A 21,376-nucleotide genomic window follows, 5' to 3' on the forward strand; every position below is an offset into this window, starting at 1 on the left:
AACTAATCTATTCAACCTTCTTGATGACGAGAAATCCATTTGAAATAAAAACGTATCTCAGGTTTTGTTAACCTGAAGATAATCTAGGAAGGTAGAAACGTTGTTCTCTGCTTATCAGTGAAAGTGTTAATACCCTAACCAGCCGTTCTGAGATAGATTTTTAACCTCACCAGCCTTCTTTTACCTTTCTTTATTCTTAAATTGAAAAACCAATCTAGTTAGATCACATATCTGGTTGACGCTAATCTTTAGACGTGATGAACAAGAAGTTATGAAACTTAAACATGGTCGATCTTTCTGCGCGTTTACTTCCGTTTCTTTGTAGAAACTCAAGGTAATTACAAACACAATTTATTTATCTGTAAAGAGTACCATGAGTTATTAACTCATAACTAGTCTGAGTTCTAGAACAATCTAAGAAATACTCCTTTAAAATAATCTTTTCTATTCACCTCGTGAACTAACAAGCAAGTGCCATAAACGGACAAATTCCAACAAACGTTCTAACATTTACTTAAATTAACACTGGCGTAAATACAAATAGCAACTTTGTTTTGATACTGCGACGTTTTCTGTAGAAACCTTTGCAATGTTATTCACTGAATGTAATAAACAAACACTCTTGGTAACAATGGAGAAAAATCGTATAAAGGTGTTTTGTTTTCATTAATAATTTCGTTAACTTCAACTCAAGAAATGTGATCTAATTTTTAAAATGCTTCAACTGTGGTGAATGATATGTTGGTGAAACAGATAATTTAAGATTATGAATGAATTTACATAAAGTTCATGTTAGATTTCCTGAAGAAAAAGTCCAACAAACATTTTAATGAATGTGTTATGAGTAAATTTAAAATTCTTCACCAACCATATTCTCATCCGTTCCCTTCTTGAGCATGTGGTATAAAACACGAATGATTGGTTTTTAAGAAATACTTATTAAGTATTATTTGTGCCATTTTGACTGTTACAAGTATTATTAGGAATCGCCGAAAGTGTAATAAAATTAATAAAGGGTTAATCCAATTATTTATTAGTAAAAGAGTAGCCCGAGAGTTCACGGTGGATGGTGATGACTAGCTGCCTTCCCTCTAGTCTTACACTGCTAAATTAGATATGGCTAGCGCAGATAACTTTCGTGTAGCTTTGCGCCAAATTCAAAACAAACATTTTTACAGCGCATCCACGGTCCCAAAATGCAGAGTGAGTTTTGATGGTAAGAAGTTGCGAACTTTGGACTCACAATCCTCACTATGCTAACGCCTAGACCACGATCAGTGTTTGATGATCTGTATCAGGCTGGTTAACCGAGATTATAACTTATTTAAATAAAATATGTCAACATGGTAGACTGAAGATAGGTATTTTACAACATGGTAGACTGAAGAAAGGTATTTTACAACATGGTAGACTGAAGATAGGTATTTTACAACATGGTAGACTGAAGATAGGTATTTTACAACATGGTAGACTGAAGATAATTATTTTATTACTCGTACTGTTTTACAAGAGCTATTCAATTTAACAGAAAAAATATTCCAAGCAATATATATAAATATATATAGACATACAGTTTAGTATGGCTTCCAGGAAACTGTACGTATACGTGTTCTGACATCACGTATTCAAACCAAAGTTCGAAATACATTTTGTACACGTTAATAGAACAACCATGACAAGGTGTTGAGGTAAAATCTGTTCGATTCGTATGTATATATGCCAATGTTGCGTGTGAGAAAGACATTTCTCGCCATATTCTAAATGAACGATGAATTATAGGTAAATTAAATCAAAAGCATGAGTTATGCAAATACAGCAGTACTCTGAGGACGTTTCTTTTATATGTACTTATACACAATCTATATAAAACACTGTTTCTCTAACTAGCGTACTTGCTTTCGGAAACTAATCTAAGCACAGATGAATTTGAAACTCATTAAACTACGCTTCTCTGAATTTCAATTACATTGGTATTGTTCTTACAGCAATTACTTTACCTTCCAATATTATTTGAATATATTATGTGAGTTAATTGAAATACAATAAGCTAATGTATTATTTTATGTAACTGTGTGTCTGTCTGCCCGTCTGTCTCTTTCTAATTCTTAAAGGTCATACTTTGGGGTAAGAAATACAGATTATAATGAATTTCATCACTAGTTGTGTTTAATTTTAATGAAGTGTGTGTGTGTGTGTGTTTTCTGATAGCAAAGTCACAGAGCGCTATCTTCTGATCCCACCGAGTGGAATCGAACCCCTGATTTTAGCGTTGTAAATCCCGAGACATACCGCTGTACTAGCGGGGGTCTTTAATGAAGGAAATACACGTACTTACTTAAAAAGCAACATAACTGGTATTGTAGTCTTCTTTCCAAGTAAGGCTCGGCATGGCCATGTGGTTAGGACGCTCGAATCGTAATCTGAGGGTCGCGGGTTCGAATCCCGGTCGCACCAAACATGCTCGCCCTCCCAGCCGTGGGTGCGTTATAATGTTACGGTCAATCCCCCTATTCGTTGGTAAAAGAGTAGCCCAAGAGTTGGCGGTGGATGGTGATTAGCTGCCTTCCCCCTAGTCTTACGCTAATTATGGACGGCTAGCGCAGATAGCTCTCGTTTAGCTTTGCGCAAAATTCAGAAAACAAACAAATCTTTCCAAGTTTAGTATAAGAATGGCCCATAGTAATTACCATGCCAAGCTGTAAATCCAGGGGTCCACGAATGGTGTCCTGTTGTCACAAAATTGAGATCCACACTTTGGAGCCGCACGAGCGTTTTAAAAGTGAAGATTTCATTTCAGTATTGCATTAGACTAGCATAAAAGTGGTGATGTGTGCTGTTTATTAGTTGTCTTCTCTCTAATTTATCTGTTGACTAGTTTGTCTTCTCTCTAATCTATCTGTTGACTAGTTGTCTTCTCTCTAATTTATCTGTTGACTAGTTTGTCTTCACTCTAATTTATCTGTTGACTAGTTTGTCTTCTCTCTAATCTATCTGTTGATTAGTTGTCTTCTCTCTAATCTATCTGTTGACTAGTTTGTCTTCTCTCTAATCTATTTGTTGACTAGTTGTCTTCTCTCTAGTCTATCTTTTCAGAATTACAAAAGGTTACGGTAGAAAGCCTTTGTGTATCTTTGCACGAATAGTCGAAAGCAAGTTTCCAACTTTCTTATAGGATATTAAAACACCAGAACTAAAAGCATGAACTAAAATACATAGAAAAGTATTTGTTTCTTATCGTTTTTTTATACATTTTCTTATTATGTTGCTAGTAACATTATTTTTATCTTTCCACCCACGTCAACACACCTCCCCGAAAACATTCAAAATCCCCATACGTTGACACCCACTCACGTGCACATGTGGCCTAGCACTAAGGTTTTATGATCTACGAATTGCAATAACTCATCTAGAATGTGGAGCCTAGTAAACAGTTATCATCGCTACGAATAATGAAACACACTTAGTTATATCCACGCAAGTGAAACTACAACAAAATGGTTTTCTTCCCACAACGCACCAAATGATATACTTGGAATATTGGAATGCTCTACACGAACTATAATGTTTACCATCAGCTACACACGTCAATAAATACATCGTCCTGTATCATACTGAACATGAAATCTGGCAAAAGCACGTGACTATTTATATCGCAACCGAATTTCATCACGTTGTTTAAGCGTTTGAGTTTCTTAGACAGAAACTCTTAATGCAATAGCATTCATGCACTAACAAAATATTTTCAGTAAATCCAAAGTTTCTGCAAAACTAAAATAAAAACTCAGTAAGATCCATTCAAGATCACCAAAATGAAATCTTATCAGAGATAAAACTTCCTACTCTTCGCTGCTGTATATCTATCTATATTTCTAGCCTATTGATATTACTAAATTATATTTTATTCGCACAAAAAACAAGTATGCTTAATTTTATACCCTTATGACTTTCTGTTAAGTTTGGAAAATATTTCGTTTCAGAAGTTCAAGGAAAAATCTTACTCGAATATTGAATCCACGAAATTAGAGAACAAAGCTACGCAAAGCAACACGTGAGTTCTGTGGTTCCAGAAATGACTTTTACCACTGTTTTATTCATAAAATCTTGATATACGTATTTATATATAGTAATGTGTAACTATGCCCTAATAATAAATAAAATGAAGTATTTTTTATAACTAGCTACAGTTGGATTAGTGCAAATTTGACTGGATTTTGATTCTCTCACACGAGCCATACTTTAACATAACTGAAATGGAATTCAATGGATACTAAGTCCAAGACACAGCCACTAACTTCTAAACCACACCATTAATCCAACTAGCTGATTCACTGATGGGAAATCTTATAATTTTCTCAGGTCTTGTTAGATCAACACCTGAAGGTATTCTATAGTCTGAATAGTTCGATCCAAGTAACTCACTTAAAATACATCTTAATGTAGGAACCCCATCTGGAAATAATGACTACAAACATATCTAATCACACGTATTTCACGTTGAGTCACTTTAAAACTGATCGAATTGGGCAGAGTTGTAATCTATTCTCTTTCCCTCTGTGTTTCTACATATATGACTCCCAAATGTTTAACAATTCGAGAAAATGCAGTTTATGGATTAATTATTACAAGTGCAACGACGCTACAGTAATATAAAGTCAAAATGGTAACACTTTCTTCTTTGACGGAACATCAGTTTGTTGCAAATTGTCCTCAAGCTATCAGCTAGTATTCGTCATACAGCTGGATAGACTAAAGTAGCTTTTACAAAGACTCGGTATTAACAAGTGACGAAGAAGCTTTGAAATTGCAACTATCCAACCACGTAAATTAAAAACCATAGTTTCATCACTACCAATCAAACCATGCTGAGCTTATTTGAGTGCAAGTACTTCAGAAACTTTTAAAGTCCAAGAGTAAAATAAACGTATATAAAGCAGCACGTTTTTCTAGCGTTTTATGTGTCCAACTTACCTGAAACCACTGCCCGAGATGATGAGAAATACTTGCTTCAATGGTCTGGTGATACTCAATGGGATGTGAATTCCAGGATTCTGAGCGTACTGCCTTTGATTTTGACTACCTCTGCTGTTTCTCTCTCGATCAAGTCTCTCAATGGGACAGAAATATGTCTACGAATTTATAACACTAAAATCATAAGTTCGATTCCTCTCGATTGACACAGCCAGATTTGGCTTTGTATAGCAAAATACACACCCACATTCTCTATGAAGATAGCTCAACATGCACATGTATTTAACAGTATCGAGGTCTGGGCTGTGTAGAGGCCACAAAAAAAAACATACTTTTGACTGCTGCACATTTTAAAGATAATATTTTACTGTGTCCATTGTAAGTTTCAGTTATCATGCAGAAAAATAAAAATTTCCCCCATGAATTACGTCCAGAAGCAACATCATGATGGATCAGTATTTGCTTATATCGGGTAGAATCCAGGAGTCCAGTTGTGATTAAACAGCTCAATTACTTGGATGCTATTTTCACCATGTTAAACTGTAGATTTCAAGCAGTTTTAATTTAACCTTTCACCATTTCTTCGGTAAATACACTTACATGTATTGGTTCAAAAAATCTCTTACTCTATTTCATATTAATAACGTATTCTTCTCCACATACAGGTTGTGTAATGTCTGTGAGTTTTCGAAAATTTAATTTTCTTATATTTTATTATGTTTCCCGTCAACGAGTGAGGTAAGCTTCAGATGCTTAACATTGGATCTAGAAAGCTTGGATGTTCTTTTGGACCTGCTACTGTCGTCAGCAGTACCTATTTCATTATTTCTTTTGATTATTTTTAATCCCAGTTTTTGAACAGCGTTTTTGCAGGAACGTTACTCCAACTGTAGTTATCTTTGAATAAAGTCATTGTTCTGTACCTTTACTTCATCATAATTTGTGCATCTTGGTGCTATATTTCGTCAATTGAAAGTAAAATAGTCGTATTAATGTCACAAAACTAAACAGCATTTCATGATATTTTTTAAATATATTTATTTTAGTGAAAATTAAGATCAGAAAGGGTTAAATTAGAAAAGAAATGAAATTAGATTTGTTATAATTGCGTTATAGAACGTCTGAACTAGTATGTTGTGTTTTTCTCCTTAAACAGCACAGCTGGGGAAAAGTTTCTCATTAAGTTTTATTTTCTCACATACTTAATGTTACCATCATATTGAAACGAACTAACCATTATATAAAATTAATATGTCGTTAGATATTTCTGCATATACCCCACTTACTATACAGCATCTTTTCAAAAAAAGAATATAAATAAACCGTATTTCTTTGGAAAAATAGTTTTCACGAAAGTATTTTAAAAAATGATATAAAAACGTGCATATTATGTAAATTGTTTTCACTATTGTATCTCAGAATATAATTGTAGATAACTTACTCTTTTACTTTATCGCCTCTAATTTTGTAATGCGTAACGGAGAAAAAGTAAAATACATGTTGTTATCTACTCGTATGTTATTTTTAACTCGTGTTCTAAAGGCTTTGATATTCGAGATAACAACTATAACTAAGCATAGCTGCAAGACAGCAGAACAGTATTACACGCTATAAAACGATCAAGGGTAAAAAATAAAATAAGTTTTTTTGTGAAGAACTGTTCATTTGAAATTATATAATGATAAGCTTCTGACAAACGTTGGGAAAACTAGTAGCACGGTATTGAAACAAACTGTGGATTACAATCATAGAACAAATAACAGTGTTGAAAAACACTGGGAAAACTAGTAGCACGGTATTGAAACAAACTGTGGATTACAATCATAGAACAAATAACAGTGTTGAAAAACACTGGGAAAACTAGTAGCACGGTATTGAAACAAACTGTGGATTACAATCATAGAACAAATAACAGTGTTGAAAAACACTGGGAAAACTAGTAGCACGGTATTGAAACAAACTGTGGATTACAATCATAGAACAAATAACAGTGTTGAAAAACACTGGGAAAACTAGTAGCACGGTATTGAAACAAACTGTGGATTACAATCATAGAACAAATAACAGTGTTGAAAAACACTGGGAAAACTAGTAGCACGGTATTGAAACAAACTGTGGATTACAATCATAGAACAAATAACAGTGTTGAAAACACTGGGAAAACTAGTAGCACGGTATTGAAACAAACTGTGGATTACAATCATAGAACAAATAACAGTGTTGAAAAACACTGGGAAAACTAGTAGCACGGTATTGAAACAAACTGTGGATTACAATCATAGAACAAATAACAGTGTTGAAAACACTGGGAAAACTAGTAGCACGGTATTGAAACAAACTGTGGATTACAATCATAGAACAAATAACAGTGTTGAAAAACACTGGGAAAACTAGTAGCACGGTATTGAAACAAACTGTGGATTACAATCATAGAACAAATAACAGTGTTGAAAACACTGGGAAAACTAGTAGCACGGTATTGAAACAAACTGTGGATTACAATCATAGAACAAATAACAGTGTTGAAAACACTGGGAAAACTAGTAGCACGGTATTGAAACAAACTGTGGATTACAATCATAGAACAAATAACAGTGTTGAAAAACACTGGGAAAACTAGTAGCACGGTATTGAAACAAACTGTGGATTACAATCATAGAACAAATAACAGTGTTGAAAAACACTGGGAAAACTAGTAGCACGGTATTGAAACAAACTGTGGATTACAATCATAGAACAAATAACAGTGTTGAAAAACACTGGGAAAACTAGTAGCACGGTATTGAAACAAACTGTGGATTACAATCATAGAACAAATAACAGTGTTGAAAAACACTGGGAAAACTAGTAGCACGGTATTGAAACAAACTGTGGATTACAATCATAGAACAAATAACAGTGTTGAAAACACTGGGAAAACTAGTAGCACGGTATTGAAACAAACTGTGGATTACAATCATAGAACAAATAACAGTGTTGAAAACACTGGGAAAACTAGTAGCACGGTATTGAAACAAACTGTGGATTACAATCATAGAACAAATAACAGTGTTGAAAAACACTGGGAAAACTAGTAGCACGGTATTGAAACAAACTGTGGATTACAATCATAGAACAAATAACAGTGTTGAAAACACTGGGAAAACTAGTAGCACGGTATTGAAACAAACTGTGGATTACAATCATAGAACAAATAACAGTGTCGAAAAACACTGGGAAAACTAGTAGCACGGTATTGAAACAAACTGTGGATTACAATCATAGAACAAATAACAGTGTCGAAAAACACTGGGAAAACTAGTAGCACGGTATTGAAACAAACTGTGGATTACAATCATAGAACAAATAACAGTGTTGAAAACACTGGGAAAACTAGTAGCACGGTATTGAAACAAACTGTGGATTACAATCATAGAACAAATAACAGTGTTGAAAACACTGGGAAAACTAGTAGGACGGTATTGAAACAAACTGTGGATTACAATCATAGAACAAATAACAGTGTCGAAAAACACTGGGAAAACTAGTAGCACGGTATTGAAACAAACTGTGGATTACAATCATAGAACAAATAACAGTGTCGAAAAACACTGGGAAAACTAGTAGCACGGTATTGAAACAAACTGTGGATTACAATCATAGAACAAATAACAGTGTCGAAAACACTGGGAAAACTAGTAGCACGGTATTGAAACAAACTGTGGATTACAATCATAGAACAAATAACAGTGTTGAAAAACACTGGGAAAACTAGTTGCACGGTATTGAAACAAACTGTGGATTACAATCATAGAACAAATAACAGTGTTGAAAACACTGGGAAAACTAGTAGCACGGTATTGAAACAAACTGTGGATTACAATCATAGAACAAATAACAGTGTTGAAAAACACTGGGAAAACTAGTAGCACGGTATTGAAACAAACTGTGGATTACAATCATAGAACAAATAACAGTGTTGAAAACACTGGGAAAACTAGTAGCACGGTATTGAAACAAACTGTGGATTACAATCATAGAACAAATAACAGTGTTGAAAACACTGGGAAAACTAGTAGCACGGTATTGAAACAAACTGTGGATTACAATCATAGAACAAATAACAGTGTTGAAAACACTGGGAAAACTAGTAGCACGGTATTGAAACAAACTGTGGATTACAATCATAGAACAAATAACAGTGTTGAAAAACACTGGGAAAACTAGTAGCACGGTATTGAAACAAACTGTGGATTACAATCATAGAACAAATAACAGTGTTGAAAACACTGGGAAAACTAGTTGCACGGTATTGAAACAAACTGTGGATTACAATCATAGAACAAATAACAGTGTTGAAAACACTGGGAAAACTAGTAGCACGGTATTGAAACAAACTGTGGATTACAATCATAGAACAAATAACAGTGTTGAAAAACACTGGGAAAACTAGTAGCACGGTATTGAAACAAACTGTGGATTACAATCATAGAACAAATAACAGTGTTGAAAAACACTGGGAAAACTAGTAGCACGGTATTGAAACAAACTGTGGATTACAATCATAGAACAAATAACAGTGTTGAAAAACACTGGGAAAACTAGTTGCACGGTATTGAAACAAACTGTGGATTACAATCATAGAACAAATAACAGTGTTGAAAAACACTGGGAAATCTAGTAGCAGCAAACTCCTCTCTTACTTACTTGAAAAATAATAAAGGTTTTATAATTGAGATTAATTTTAGATTTTAAACTTTTGTACAATGAACAGACAGACTGACTGGCGAATACACAGATATATACTAAAAGAAAAACACAGTGAGTGTATGTGTTTTTCTTATAGAAAAGCCACATCGGACTATCTATCTGCTGTGTCCAACGAGATATATCGAATGCCTCATTTTATCGTTGTAAATTCGAAAACTTATCCATGTCCCAGTGGGAGATTGGATAAACAAACTATTATTTATGTGATTACAACAAATCACTAGGTTAACCTGCCATCGTCAGGTACATGAACTTTATTTAATTATCTATTTATATGTATAGATTGATGAAATTTGAGAATTAGGACAGTTATATACGTTCAATAGAAATTACATCGGATTTCACAACAAGATTAACAATATTATAAACAAAATCATTTAATCGTTAAACAACTGAAAACAGAACGGGCAATGAAATACTTCGATTTGAACCGAAATATGTAAGTGTATCGATTATAACGAGTACCAGGTTTTAACACGTATGCTACGAATTGTTAGCATATTGCTAACATAAAGCTGTCCTAAAAAGCGCCATCTAATGATACAAATATTAAATTGATTATCCAAAATGTTATGTATAATATTTTTAGCTAAAATAAAAATCACTGATAAAGCTCCATGTAATGTTTTTGCAGAAACTTATTTTGTGAAAGCTGAGATTCGGTTTGCCTGACAACACACATGCTGTCACAAACAAAAGTTAGTACTTTCTCACAAATGAATAACTTGTACTAAATTAAAATCGTAAATACATTGTTCGATTTCACATTTATGATTCTTTGTTTAATCTATTTGTGAACTATACATATTAGCAAACAGGAAAAGAATTAAATAATATAACTTACAGTAATATTACTTTACGTAATTAAACGTTATATTTTTCTTTAAATAAATAAAAATTCTGTCTTAATAAATATGTTTCTTACACTCTTATTAAATGATATTATTTTGCAATTTTCCATCCTTTGGCCAACATCAAGCAATGACAGATGAATAATTCTATCATTATTTTTCTAGGAAAGCACATTACGCTAAGATTCTTGTATATACACAACATAACGATTTGTAAACGTAATAGATAATTTAATATATACGACATGTTTCGACAGAGCATTGGTGTATCATCTTCACAATTGAAGAAAACAGGCCAAGGATCTGCTGAAGCATGATTTTGTTCTATATGCCACTTTTAGCTTGAAAACTTTCTTATAAAACAGTTCAGAATTTTACATAGCAAAAGAGAATAATATATATATACAATGTGTCATCAAACTATAATTTCTATTATATCAACAATCACATTCCATGATGTTAAACTGTAATTTTTGGGGGGTTTTGTATATCTGTTATACAGCAGGAATCACATTCCAGTGTTTAACTTCTTTCAATTGAGTTCTTCAGCTGCGTACTAGGATAGTATTTCGAATTGTTTAACTTACTTTAAGGCCCGGCATGGCCAGGTGGCTAAAGCACTCGACTCCTAATCTGAGGGTGGTGGGCTCGAATCCCCGTCGCACCAAACATGCTCTCCTTTCAGCCGTGGGGCGTTATAATGTTCCGTCAATCCCACTATTCGTTAGTAAAAGAGTAGTCCAAGAGTTGGCGGGGTGGTGATAACTAGTTATCTTCCCTCTAGTCTTACATTGCTAAATTAGGGACGGTTAGCGCAGATAACCCTTATGTAGCTTTGCGTGAAATTCAAAACAAACTAAACTTACTTTAATTGGTAACATGTTACAAGATAAAACAACCCAAAAAGCTATATTAAAATAGTTTCAAGATCAAACAGTCCAAAAAGCTGCTTATAATATGCTATACAAAATTAGATTATAGCATAATGAAAATTAAGACAAGGAACGGGAACACAATGAAAGTTAATAGCAGCTTTCCAACACTATAATTATATTAGAGAGCAGATCTCAGCCTGAATGTGTTTTTGTTATTGTTATTCTGATATCCCTGTTGTTTACGTACAGCCATAACGTTAAAATGTTGCTCGCCGATAGGAACGTTTCGTTTAGAAACTACAGTTATATGTAAAATGTTACTTTCAGTGGTGAAAAGCTATTGTTAACTTTTATAATGAACATTGTTGTTTATGGACAGTAGCAGTGTACATTTTACTCTTAATAAATGCATTTTTTAGATAGTTCTTTATTTTTTATTTGGGCACAATTATTTTATAACTATATTAAACTATGCTAATTGAATAATATAATTTAACTAAGTTTAATATCATCATTTAATATGTATTTTGTACTAAATTTCGATACAAAAATAATGAACCTGTAATTATGACCTTTCAGAATATAAAAATATTATTAACATATAATTCATTGCTATTTTATAATATTAGGTTATTTATGAATGTTTTCAATTAAGATATTTATTTTGGATTTTTTTTTAGCTTCAAACTGCTATATTTCTCCACAACCATTGTACTTCCTGCCACCTCGATCTTATATTTCAATTAAATATTTTATGTACATAATATATGAGTCACTAGATGGCACTGCTGAATTAGGCTTGTACAAAATATATTGAACTTTTCATCTGTTGTTCAGCGCGCAGCTACACAATAGGCTGTTTGTGCTGTGCCCACAGCAAATATAGAACCCTGATTTCTAGCATTATAAGCCCTCAAACTTACCGTTGATCCACGAAAGGAAGAAAGCAAAAAGTTTTTGTTTTAGTGCAAAGTTAGGAAATACGAAAGTATCAGTATCGAAAATTGTACTTAAAAAGAAAGTATGTTATTTAAATATTTTAAATTTGCAAAACTTCCTATGAACTTGAATTTAAAGACAAATTGAAAGTATTGTTTATACATTTAACTACTTCAAACACAAGCATGTTTCGAATATCAATATTATTGATAAATAATGTTTTATAACTTCCAAATGAAAAAAAAACATTAAATATTTTTTTTATTATGAACAAATCAAAGTGTTAAATTACACAAAGCGTGGGCGTAATGAATAACGGTTAGTGTGCTTGGTAGCAGATTAAACATTTTCGTTTGTAATATACCGTTGAATATGTTTCATACTTTCAACTCTGCAAAGCGTTAGAGTCGTCTATGACAAACACTCCTGCTATTCAGTTGAGAATAGACACGTTAGCGATGTGAGCAAAGGATACTGCTAGGCGACTAATATCCCGTATGTAGTAAAAGGTTCCGTTCAAACTGCAACTAATCCCAATCTGTGAGGCTTAAGAAGGTGCATGTTTGTCTGTCTTTGCCACAGGGTTAAGAAATTAAAATCAAACTAGGCTTAAGGTCATTACATCTATCCAAGGTTCGAAGTGCTGTAAGTAACATCAAGCACTTTATTAGGTTTCTGCTGTGCCGAATTCTATCATGTGTTATAAACGTAGTGAAATTCTTTTCAATCCCCCAAATAGCTTTATTCTCTTGGCCGACGATGCATTCTTCGTGGTTTGTACTCATGCGATGACTGTTTATTCTTCATCTACTCGTGGAAACAAGATTGTTGAGTGTTGATTCGTGTTGTTGTTGAACATTTGTAATTTTCGTTTCCTCATGAACGGATTGCAACAAGAGTTACATTTTTCAACAATTGCTATGTGTAATTTTTTCATTCCATAAAAGGTTCTCAGTTCGTTGAAGTCGTTGCGTTGAAGGATGAACCAGCTTAATTGTCACTTTATCAACGTTAAATCGCTGAGATTGTTCATCTAGTTTTCCTTTCTGAGTTTTCCTTTAAACCACGTGGAAATATGTTACGAAGTATGAATTATTAACATTTCTTTATATATTTTTTTTTCAAAATAATTCATTCACAACTTACACATAGCTTAATCTCGGGGCCTGGCATGGCCTAGCGCGTAAGGCGTGCGACTCGTAATCCGCGGGTTCGCGCCCGCGTCGCGCCAAACATGCTCGCCCTCCCAGCCGTGGGTGCGTTATAATGTGACGGTCAATCCCCCTATTCGTTAGTAAAAGAGTAGCCCAAGAGTTGGCGGTGGGTGGTGATGACTAGCTGCCTTCCCTCTAGTCTTACACAGCAAATTAGGGACGGCTAGCACAGATAGCCCTCGAGTAGCTTTGTGCGAATTTCAAAAACAAACAAACAAAGCTTAATCTCACATCAGGATAATAGATAAAAGTTTCATATATAAATGGTTTTGTTGACATTCAGTGCTATAAGTGTGCGTGTTTTAAATTAAGCACAAGGATACACAATGGGCTATCTGCGCTTTGCTCACCACGGTATCGAAACCGTCCACAAACATACGACTGTGCCACTGAAGGGGGGAGACCAGTGGTATAAGTAAATAACATTATTTCAAAAACATGTGGTTTTGATTGTTTGTTTTTGAATTTCGCTCAAAGTTACACTAGGACTATCTAAACTAGCCGTCCCAAATTTAGCAGTGTAAGACCAGAGAGAAGACAGCTAGTCATCACTACCCACCGCCAACGAATTCGTTTAAAAACGAATAGTAGGATTGACCGTCATATATAACGCCCCCACGGCAGAAAGGGTGAATATGTTTGGTGTGACAAGGATTTGGACCGCGACCCTCAGATTACGAATCGAGCGCCCTAAAACAAATGGTAATTAATTAGTTATTCCTACTACCTTTTAATTAGTTATTTGATATGTCAGTGACTTTCTTATGTAGCTTATCAAGCGTCATGAACATTTTACACATGATTTTGTGAAATGTATCTACCAAGTTTTACAATACGATCTTATTTTGTACCCCTGTGGCACAGCGATACGTCTGCGGACTTACACTGCTAGAAACCGGGCTTTTGACACCTGTGGTAGGCAGAGAGCGCAGACAGCCCATTGTGTAGCTTTCTGCCGAATATGGCTTAATGGCTAGTGTACTAAGACTGTAAGTTCGAAAATTTATAGTTCGTAGCATGTTGCCCCAAAAATATTCTCTGCACTTTGGGGTCTTCGTTATGCTTACGAGTGACGGCCAGATATTAATTGACGGTGTATGCTAGTCACCTTCTCTCTCTTAGGCCAAAACAGGAGAACATTAACAAGCCATTACTGAGGCATAAGTAACGAAGAAGTATATAAACAAATGGTGGTACTCCATTGAGAACGAACTCAATTTCAAATATACCCAACCTGTATTAATTTTTTTTCCATGAAAACTTTTTATGAAACAGACCTTAAATCTCAACTTGCACATTTACACTTTTCGTTACATAGATTATCTAATATCATATGAAATTTACAACATGGATCCTCTCTGCCACAAGGTATGATGGGTTCTTCTTGTCGTTGCAATTATTATAATGAAAAACAGTTTTGTTTTTTAACTGAATTATTCACTTACATTTAATTTTAAGCTTTTACTCTACTTTTCTTGGATTACTTTCACCTCACACCAAACATGCTCGCCCTTTCAGCCGTTATAATGTGACGGTCAATCCCACTATTCATTGGTAAAAGAGTAGCCCAAGAGTTGGAAGTAGATGGTGATGACTAGCTGCCTTCCCTCTAGTCTTACACTACTAAATTAGGGACGGCTAGCGCAGATAACCCTCGTGTAGCTTTGCGCGAAATTAAAACAAACAAACAAACTTTCACATCTTCCATTCTCAATGTTGCTGCTTTTTTATCTTCTCTCAGATAAGAAAATACATCCACGAAGACGTTCTTCTATTATCACAGTAAAAAAAAAAAAAGTTTTGAAATCATCAGTGGAACAGTAAAGTACAACGTCTACAAATAAGTAGCAAAAAGGAATGTTTATGTGTTATGGAGATGTATCTCGTTTGTTGTTATTGTTGTTTTTCGTTTATTTCATTGGAAACAACTTTATAAATTACTTTGTTTACTTAATATCTTCGTATCGAGAAGTACATATCCTGTTACCTTGTGTTGTTGTTTTGAATTAAGCACAAAGCTACACAATGGGCTATCTGTGCTCTGCCCACCACGGGTATCGAAACTCAGTTTTTAGCGTTGTAAGTCCACGGACATACCGCTGAGCCAATGGGGGCGTTACCTTGTGTACATCAAGTATACCTAGCAGGCATTTAACATCCTGAAAAAAAAAAAACAAGAAAAAAGCTCATTTTCTTGTACAACTAGAATGGGAGGCCTGTATTAAAATATTTACATACTGAAATTCTATATATCTTATTATATTATTGTTCAACCTCTCATTTTCAAATATTTTAAGTAAAAAAAAAACAAGTGCGAACAGTTTGAGTTTCTTCAAAGAAATAACTGAAAGTCATTAAAGTTCAAAGAAGACTTTTTGGCCCCAGTGGTACAGCGTTATGTCTGGCGGGCTTACAATGCTAGAAACAGGTATCGAAATCCGGTTTCTAGCGTTGTAAGTCCGCAAACACACTTGGAGGCTGGTGATTGTTGTTTTAACTCAAAATGTTCTTTGATACCAAACTTACAAAATGGCGATGAAGCCGTTGGAAGTTAAATTTAACGGATATATCTTTTCAAAGAATTAATCGGAAATTTATCCTAAAGTTCTTGCTTTTACAAATAAAGAGAATGTTTTAAGAATTTTATTACGTGTCTCAGAATCTATAAGTATTTACCAAACGAGGAATATATTTAAATGTGCTTGGATAAGAATATGTTGTTTGTTTGTTTTTTAAATTAAGGGCTATTCTGTTCATGTTGGTAGTTACTGTTCAAAAACCTTTTTTATTAACAAACTTAGACATATTGTAAAGAACAATTACCTCACTGTTTGTTGATTACTTTATACTCTAAACCGTACCAGATCATTAGCACGTGTTTTATCAGAAGTGGAAATAGATACAATGTAAAACCTGTTAGCTTTGCTTAAACCTAACAAGATTTGAGATTCATTGAATTCTAAAAACAATTTCCCAGACACGTTGATATCCACTGTATGTTTCGATAAGATTGTTTAGAATGATTATTTTCACGTTGGAGAGACTGAGAGGAAATTGGATGTTCGGTTTAAGGAAAATACACGCAGAGGTTTATTAAACTGTCATGATGAACAATGACGAAGCTCAAGTGTTAACACACGAATTGTTTGTAGCTACGCACAAAACTACACAATGAGCTACCTGTGCTGTGCCCAACACGGGCGTCAAAACTCAGTTTTTAGCGTTATGAGCCTTCGGACTTACCGTTAAATTATCACATGAATGAAATTAACTAAATAGAAAGATAAAATAATGATTTTTATATTTCAGGAAATGTAAGACATCTATTAAGTTAATCTAGGAATATCAATTAATCTGTTTAATACACGAATGCACGTCGTATTGATTGGTTGGAACAAAAGCTGCTTCAGTTTAAAGTCGTCTGATGATGCTGTGACCCATCCAGTAAAATGCCACTTGCAATGATTCCTTAGCATTAGACCCTTAGTGAGTACATTTCAAGCAACTCAATGTAGTTGGTTTTCTTTTTTTTTCATTACAAAATTAAGACAACAATACAAACATTTTAATTTTCACATTTATTTAGAGGAACAATAAACTACTTAAGAGCTGAGAGGATATCTTTGATAACGAAAGTTCACAATGGATGAATTACTCTTAGGGCAGTCGTTAGAAGATGAGTATTTTATTGCCCAACGTCGTAATTTCTATTGCAATAAACTTCTACGAAAAACAATGAAATCAATCTTAGACCATTCATATTAAAACGTTTTTCACAGAACGTCAGCTGTACGTGGGTATCGACTGTCAACACCAACAAGAATAAAGACAAAAACTTCCATTGGAGTTGCATCAGGGCTGAATGGGATTGCAATATATCAGTTTTCCCAAATATCTCGACATTAAATTTGATGTTTAACTGGAAACTTGTGAACTCACAGTTTGCGATCCTTCACAAGATCGTTATTTTTCATCTTATCATCAGTATTAGAAATTACTTCATCATAATGGCTTTGGAAGATGAAGGGATTTCTTTCGTAAATACATCCTTCACTTAGCAGATGAAAGAACTTTTGGGATTGACTTAGGATGTTGTATCAGAGCTATTCTCTGTCCTTAGGTCTCTGTTGTGCGAGTCTGTCCGTTTCCATGGAAAACACAGAAGAAGATTCTTAGAGTCCAAATGTTGTCTCATTTGGACCTACGTCGTCTCAGAACTTTATTATACAAATATTCTTCATCAGAAAGACATATTTCACCAGACATATACTACCCGTGGCAGCATTGCACTGTCAAATGGTCGATGACACAACTCATACGTGCGGCAACAGGTACTATATTCAGGTCATTCTTATAAGAAAACCAGCTCATCCTCTATACATAAATACAAATTGGATAAGACAATGATATACGTAACAAACATTCACTTTAAACTAATTATTACTATAGTAGTTGAAACAATTGTTTGCCAACATGATCGTATTGGTGAATTTATGTAGAGAAAAAAGATAAATAGTTTATAATAAATGTTGATTCTAATACACATTTACGGGAAAAAAAAGGTAAAGTTGACAACTGGATGGTCAAAAACTGCCCCGTCAGTCTGTACTTGTGCTTGAAACCATAACCCATAACACTGGCCAGTCAGTCTGTACTTGTGGTTGAAACCATAACCCATAACACTGCAATGTAGTTGTACCTGCTGCTGTTGTTGTTGTTTTGCAGTCATTCTGACGTTTAAAGAGTTATTCTTTATCAAAATTTACTAACTTTAAGCATATGAAAGTATTATGGTTACTTTCCCTGTTTACTATATCACCACAATGTACTTAGTGATTGAATATTTAAAAAGAGGCTTTGAGAAGAGAGATGACAGGATATTTTTAATGTTTCAACAAAAGTATGTACATCACATTCCATTACAACTTTGGATTATGCTGGCATCAAAGTTTATTATTTTTTTAACTTTATTTTTGCTCCTCAAGAAATATATATTTATACAAATTATAAAAGCTATGAAACTCCGTTATGTGCTTCAGAAGGAAAAGCTGAACATTTACATTGCTAATAACTTATTTTACGTGAAACGTTAACGTTTGGTCCGCATCGTTTAGTTATTTACAATGTTTATGGCATAGCGACATTGCCAAGTTAAGTTGAATTAACTTCCTTTGAAATCGTGAACAAACTGTAAATCTCGAAAAAGAGTCGTGTAATATTTACAGCTTTAAGTATTACCAATACCTACTTCACTCAAACTTTAGTATGATAAGATCTATCTATAGAAAACTACGAAATATTGAAAGTTTCACAAAATTGACAGGAATATAATAAACTTGTTTCTTTTTTATTTGAAACATTATGTTAAATTTATAAACAATCTCTCACGCGTAAACCATACATATCGTAGCACCTAATTATTGTACACAGTGGTGAATTCATGGTGAGTACAGGGGGAAGTTCCCCTACGCAAAAACATCTCCCCTTAAAGTGCAGTTATTTTCCATTTTGTCGAATTTATTTTTATTTTTATTCATTTCCCTGATCTACATCCTCCTGGTGGTAAGGTCTAGATTCATCACTGATCATATACTCTCACAAGGCTGAAAACCTTCAAAGAAATGCACTACGTAGTTTATCCATAATTTATCGTTTATATCGAAAAAATACCAAATACTTAATACTCTTCCCATCTCACACAAGGCTTAACGAACGATACTTCATTTTGCAATATAATTTCGGCTTTTCATGTGAAGGTTGCTTGGAACGCAGTTGAAGATCTCCATTTACTTTTCTCATTTTGTTTGCACAAAAAAGAAATACATTGTTTTTTATAATTAATAAAAATTTCTTGGGATGAGCAAAAAGTAAGTTCTAGAGCTAACAACCGAGATAGCTTGACAGAAGAACTTCCACTTTTCTTAAGGTTCTTTAGTTGCTGATTCTCTACATTAATATGTTTTCACCTCCAGTCTGAAGTGAATAAAATCTATACTTTAAGTTACACTTTAAAAAAAAATCTCTTTCTCATGGCTTTGCATAAATTATACTTCCTGTCTATAGATATGTAGCAATTTAGGTTTTAATTAATAAATATTTTCACATTAAATTACTTACCAAAACTTGAAACTATTTAAAACACTCAGAAACTGCAATGAACTAAGCCTCACTAATGCCATGATGTTTAACAGGGAAGATAATTTTACTTTATTTTTTTAATGACGTATAGTATAAATAATATCTAATTCTATTGTGCAAGAAACGTTTTCTCTTCATTATCTAGAAATTCCTCTAAATTCTTGGCAAACATTTATCCGAAATACCGCAAGTTTTTGTTGTTGTTTTCTACAAAATATACAATGACGTTATTTTTCGTAATTATCTTAAGCCTGTGAATTATATTGTCATCCTTTCATAGACGTTTACAAAATAGTATTAAAGTTTTGTAATTATGCTCATCCGTCAAATACTTATGCAATCATTAGCAGTCCTTGTTTTCGTTTCCATACTACAATATATATTCTAGGGTAGTTTCTTGTATCTGTAGTTTGTGATGAATTTTTTACAGTACTTTTGTAAAATATCACATTTATTTACTGTTTACGGACGCCTGTCGATATGTTTTTCAGGTACTATACATTGCTTTAACTTTAACCCTCGTCAGAACACACATACCCTCACGCCAAAATCTCACATGAGAACACATTTATCTTTCAGTTTTTGTTTCTTGAACTGAGAACGAGTTTTCTTGGTCTCCAAATGAAGACTCATTGCCCTTCTCTTCTCCATGTTCAATAGTTCCTGGAAAAGTTCCTTCACCTTGTAATTGGTTTTTGCTGATGTCTCCAAAAATCCACACCCCCAGAGACGAGCCTGATCCTGTCCGTACTGGCTGTCCACCTCCCTACTTTCGCTCTCATCACATTTGTTGCCTATTAGCATTAGAGGGATCCCTTCCATGTCACCTTTGACCTCTTTGATAACGTCAAATATAGCTTTCAGTTCTTCCAGACTTTGTTTGCTTGTTACAGAGTACACCATAATAAAAGCATGACCTTTCGAGATATTGAGACGTTGCATAGCCGGAAACTGGTGGCTCCCAGTAGTGTCGGTTATCTGAAGTGTGCATATGTTTTTATTGCAGCTAATTACCTGAAAATTAAAAAGACCTAAAGTAAGTGCTAATAATTAATAAATATACATATTATTTACAAGGAAGAGTTGCTAAAGAGAAATATACTTCGTTAACAGAACCATTTCTCTACACGATCAAACTCATAATTCATTCTCCACGGTTATAGTATGAAACAAATAATAAATCGACAATATCAAAAATAAACTAGCTACAATATATGTGAATATTTTTTTACATTGGAGGCGCTAAAGTTCCTATGGATGAAACCTAATTATCAAATTAAAATTCTAGTTACAGAATACAGCTCCTTCTTCAGATCGACTTTGTGCGCATGTCTTAACATGAACACTTTTAAACAATAAAACCAAGATTTTGTAAAAACAAGAAATGTCGTGTATCTTAATTCAGTCGCACAGTAATAGGCTAGGATACTTATCACGATGGCAAAAGTCCTTTAAACTGAGTCTGTGAACTGAACATCTCTTAATATTTTAACTCTTCCATTACTGACCTGTTTTTAAACCCATTTGAAGTGCTTAAAAGGAGTGTGCCTGTAATTTTGTGATTAAACAATATACACGTTCAATATTTACTACTTTCATTAACAAATAATGCTTTTGTAACCTTCTAACGGTCTCTGATTTC

General features: G+C 33.9%; 1 protein-coding gene across 5 annotated transcripts in view; it reads right to left on the bottom strand.

Annotated features, from left to right (window-relative positions):
• Window positions 1-17,206: 17,206 nt before the first annotated feature.
• LOC143223253 (GTP-binding protein Di-Ras2-like) overlaps window positions 17,207-21,376 on the bottom strand; it is a 32,794-nt gene continuing 28,624 nt past the window's right edge. For 3 of the 5 annotated variants that reach the window (XM_076450958.1, XM_076450961.1, XM_076450962.1), the window contains one exon: window positions 17,207-20,748. In XM_076450958.1, the coding sequence (XP_076307073.1) occupies window positions 20,287-20,748 (462 nt within the window). In that variant the 3' untranslated portion in view covers window positions 17,207-20,286. The remainder of the gene's footprint in view (window positions 20,749-21,376) is intronic. The other 2 variants (XM_076450960.1, XM_076450959.1) reach the window with 1 other exon arrangement.

This window comes from Tachypleus tridentatus, chromosome 8 (assembly GCF_004210375.1).
Source record: "Tachypleus tridentatus isolate NWPU-2018 chromosome 8, ASM421037v1, whole genome shotgun sequence".
Lineage (NCBI taxonomy): Eukaryota > Metazoa > Arthropoda > Merostomata > Xiphosura > Limulidae > Tachypleus > Tachypleus tridentatus.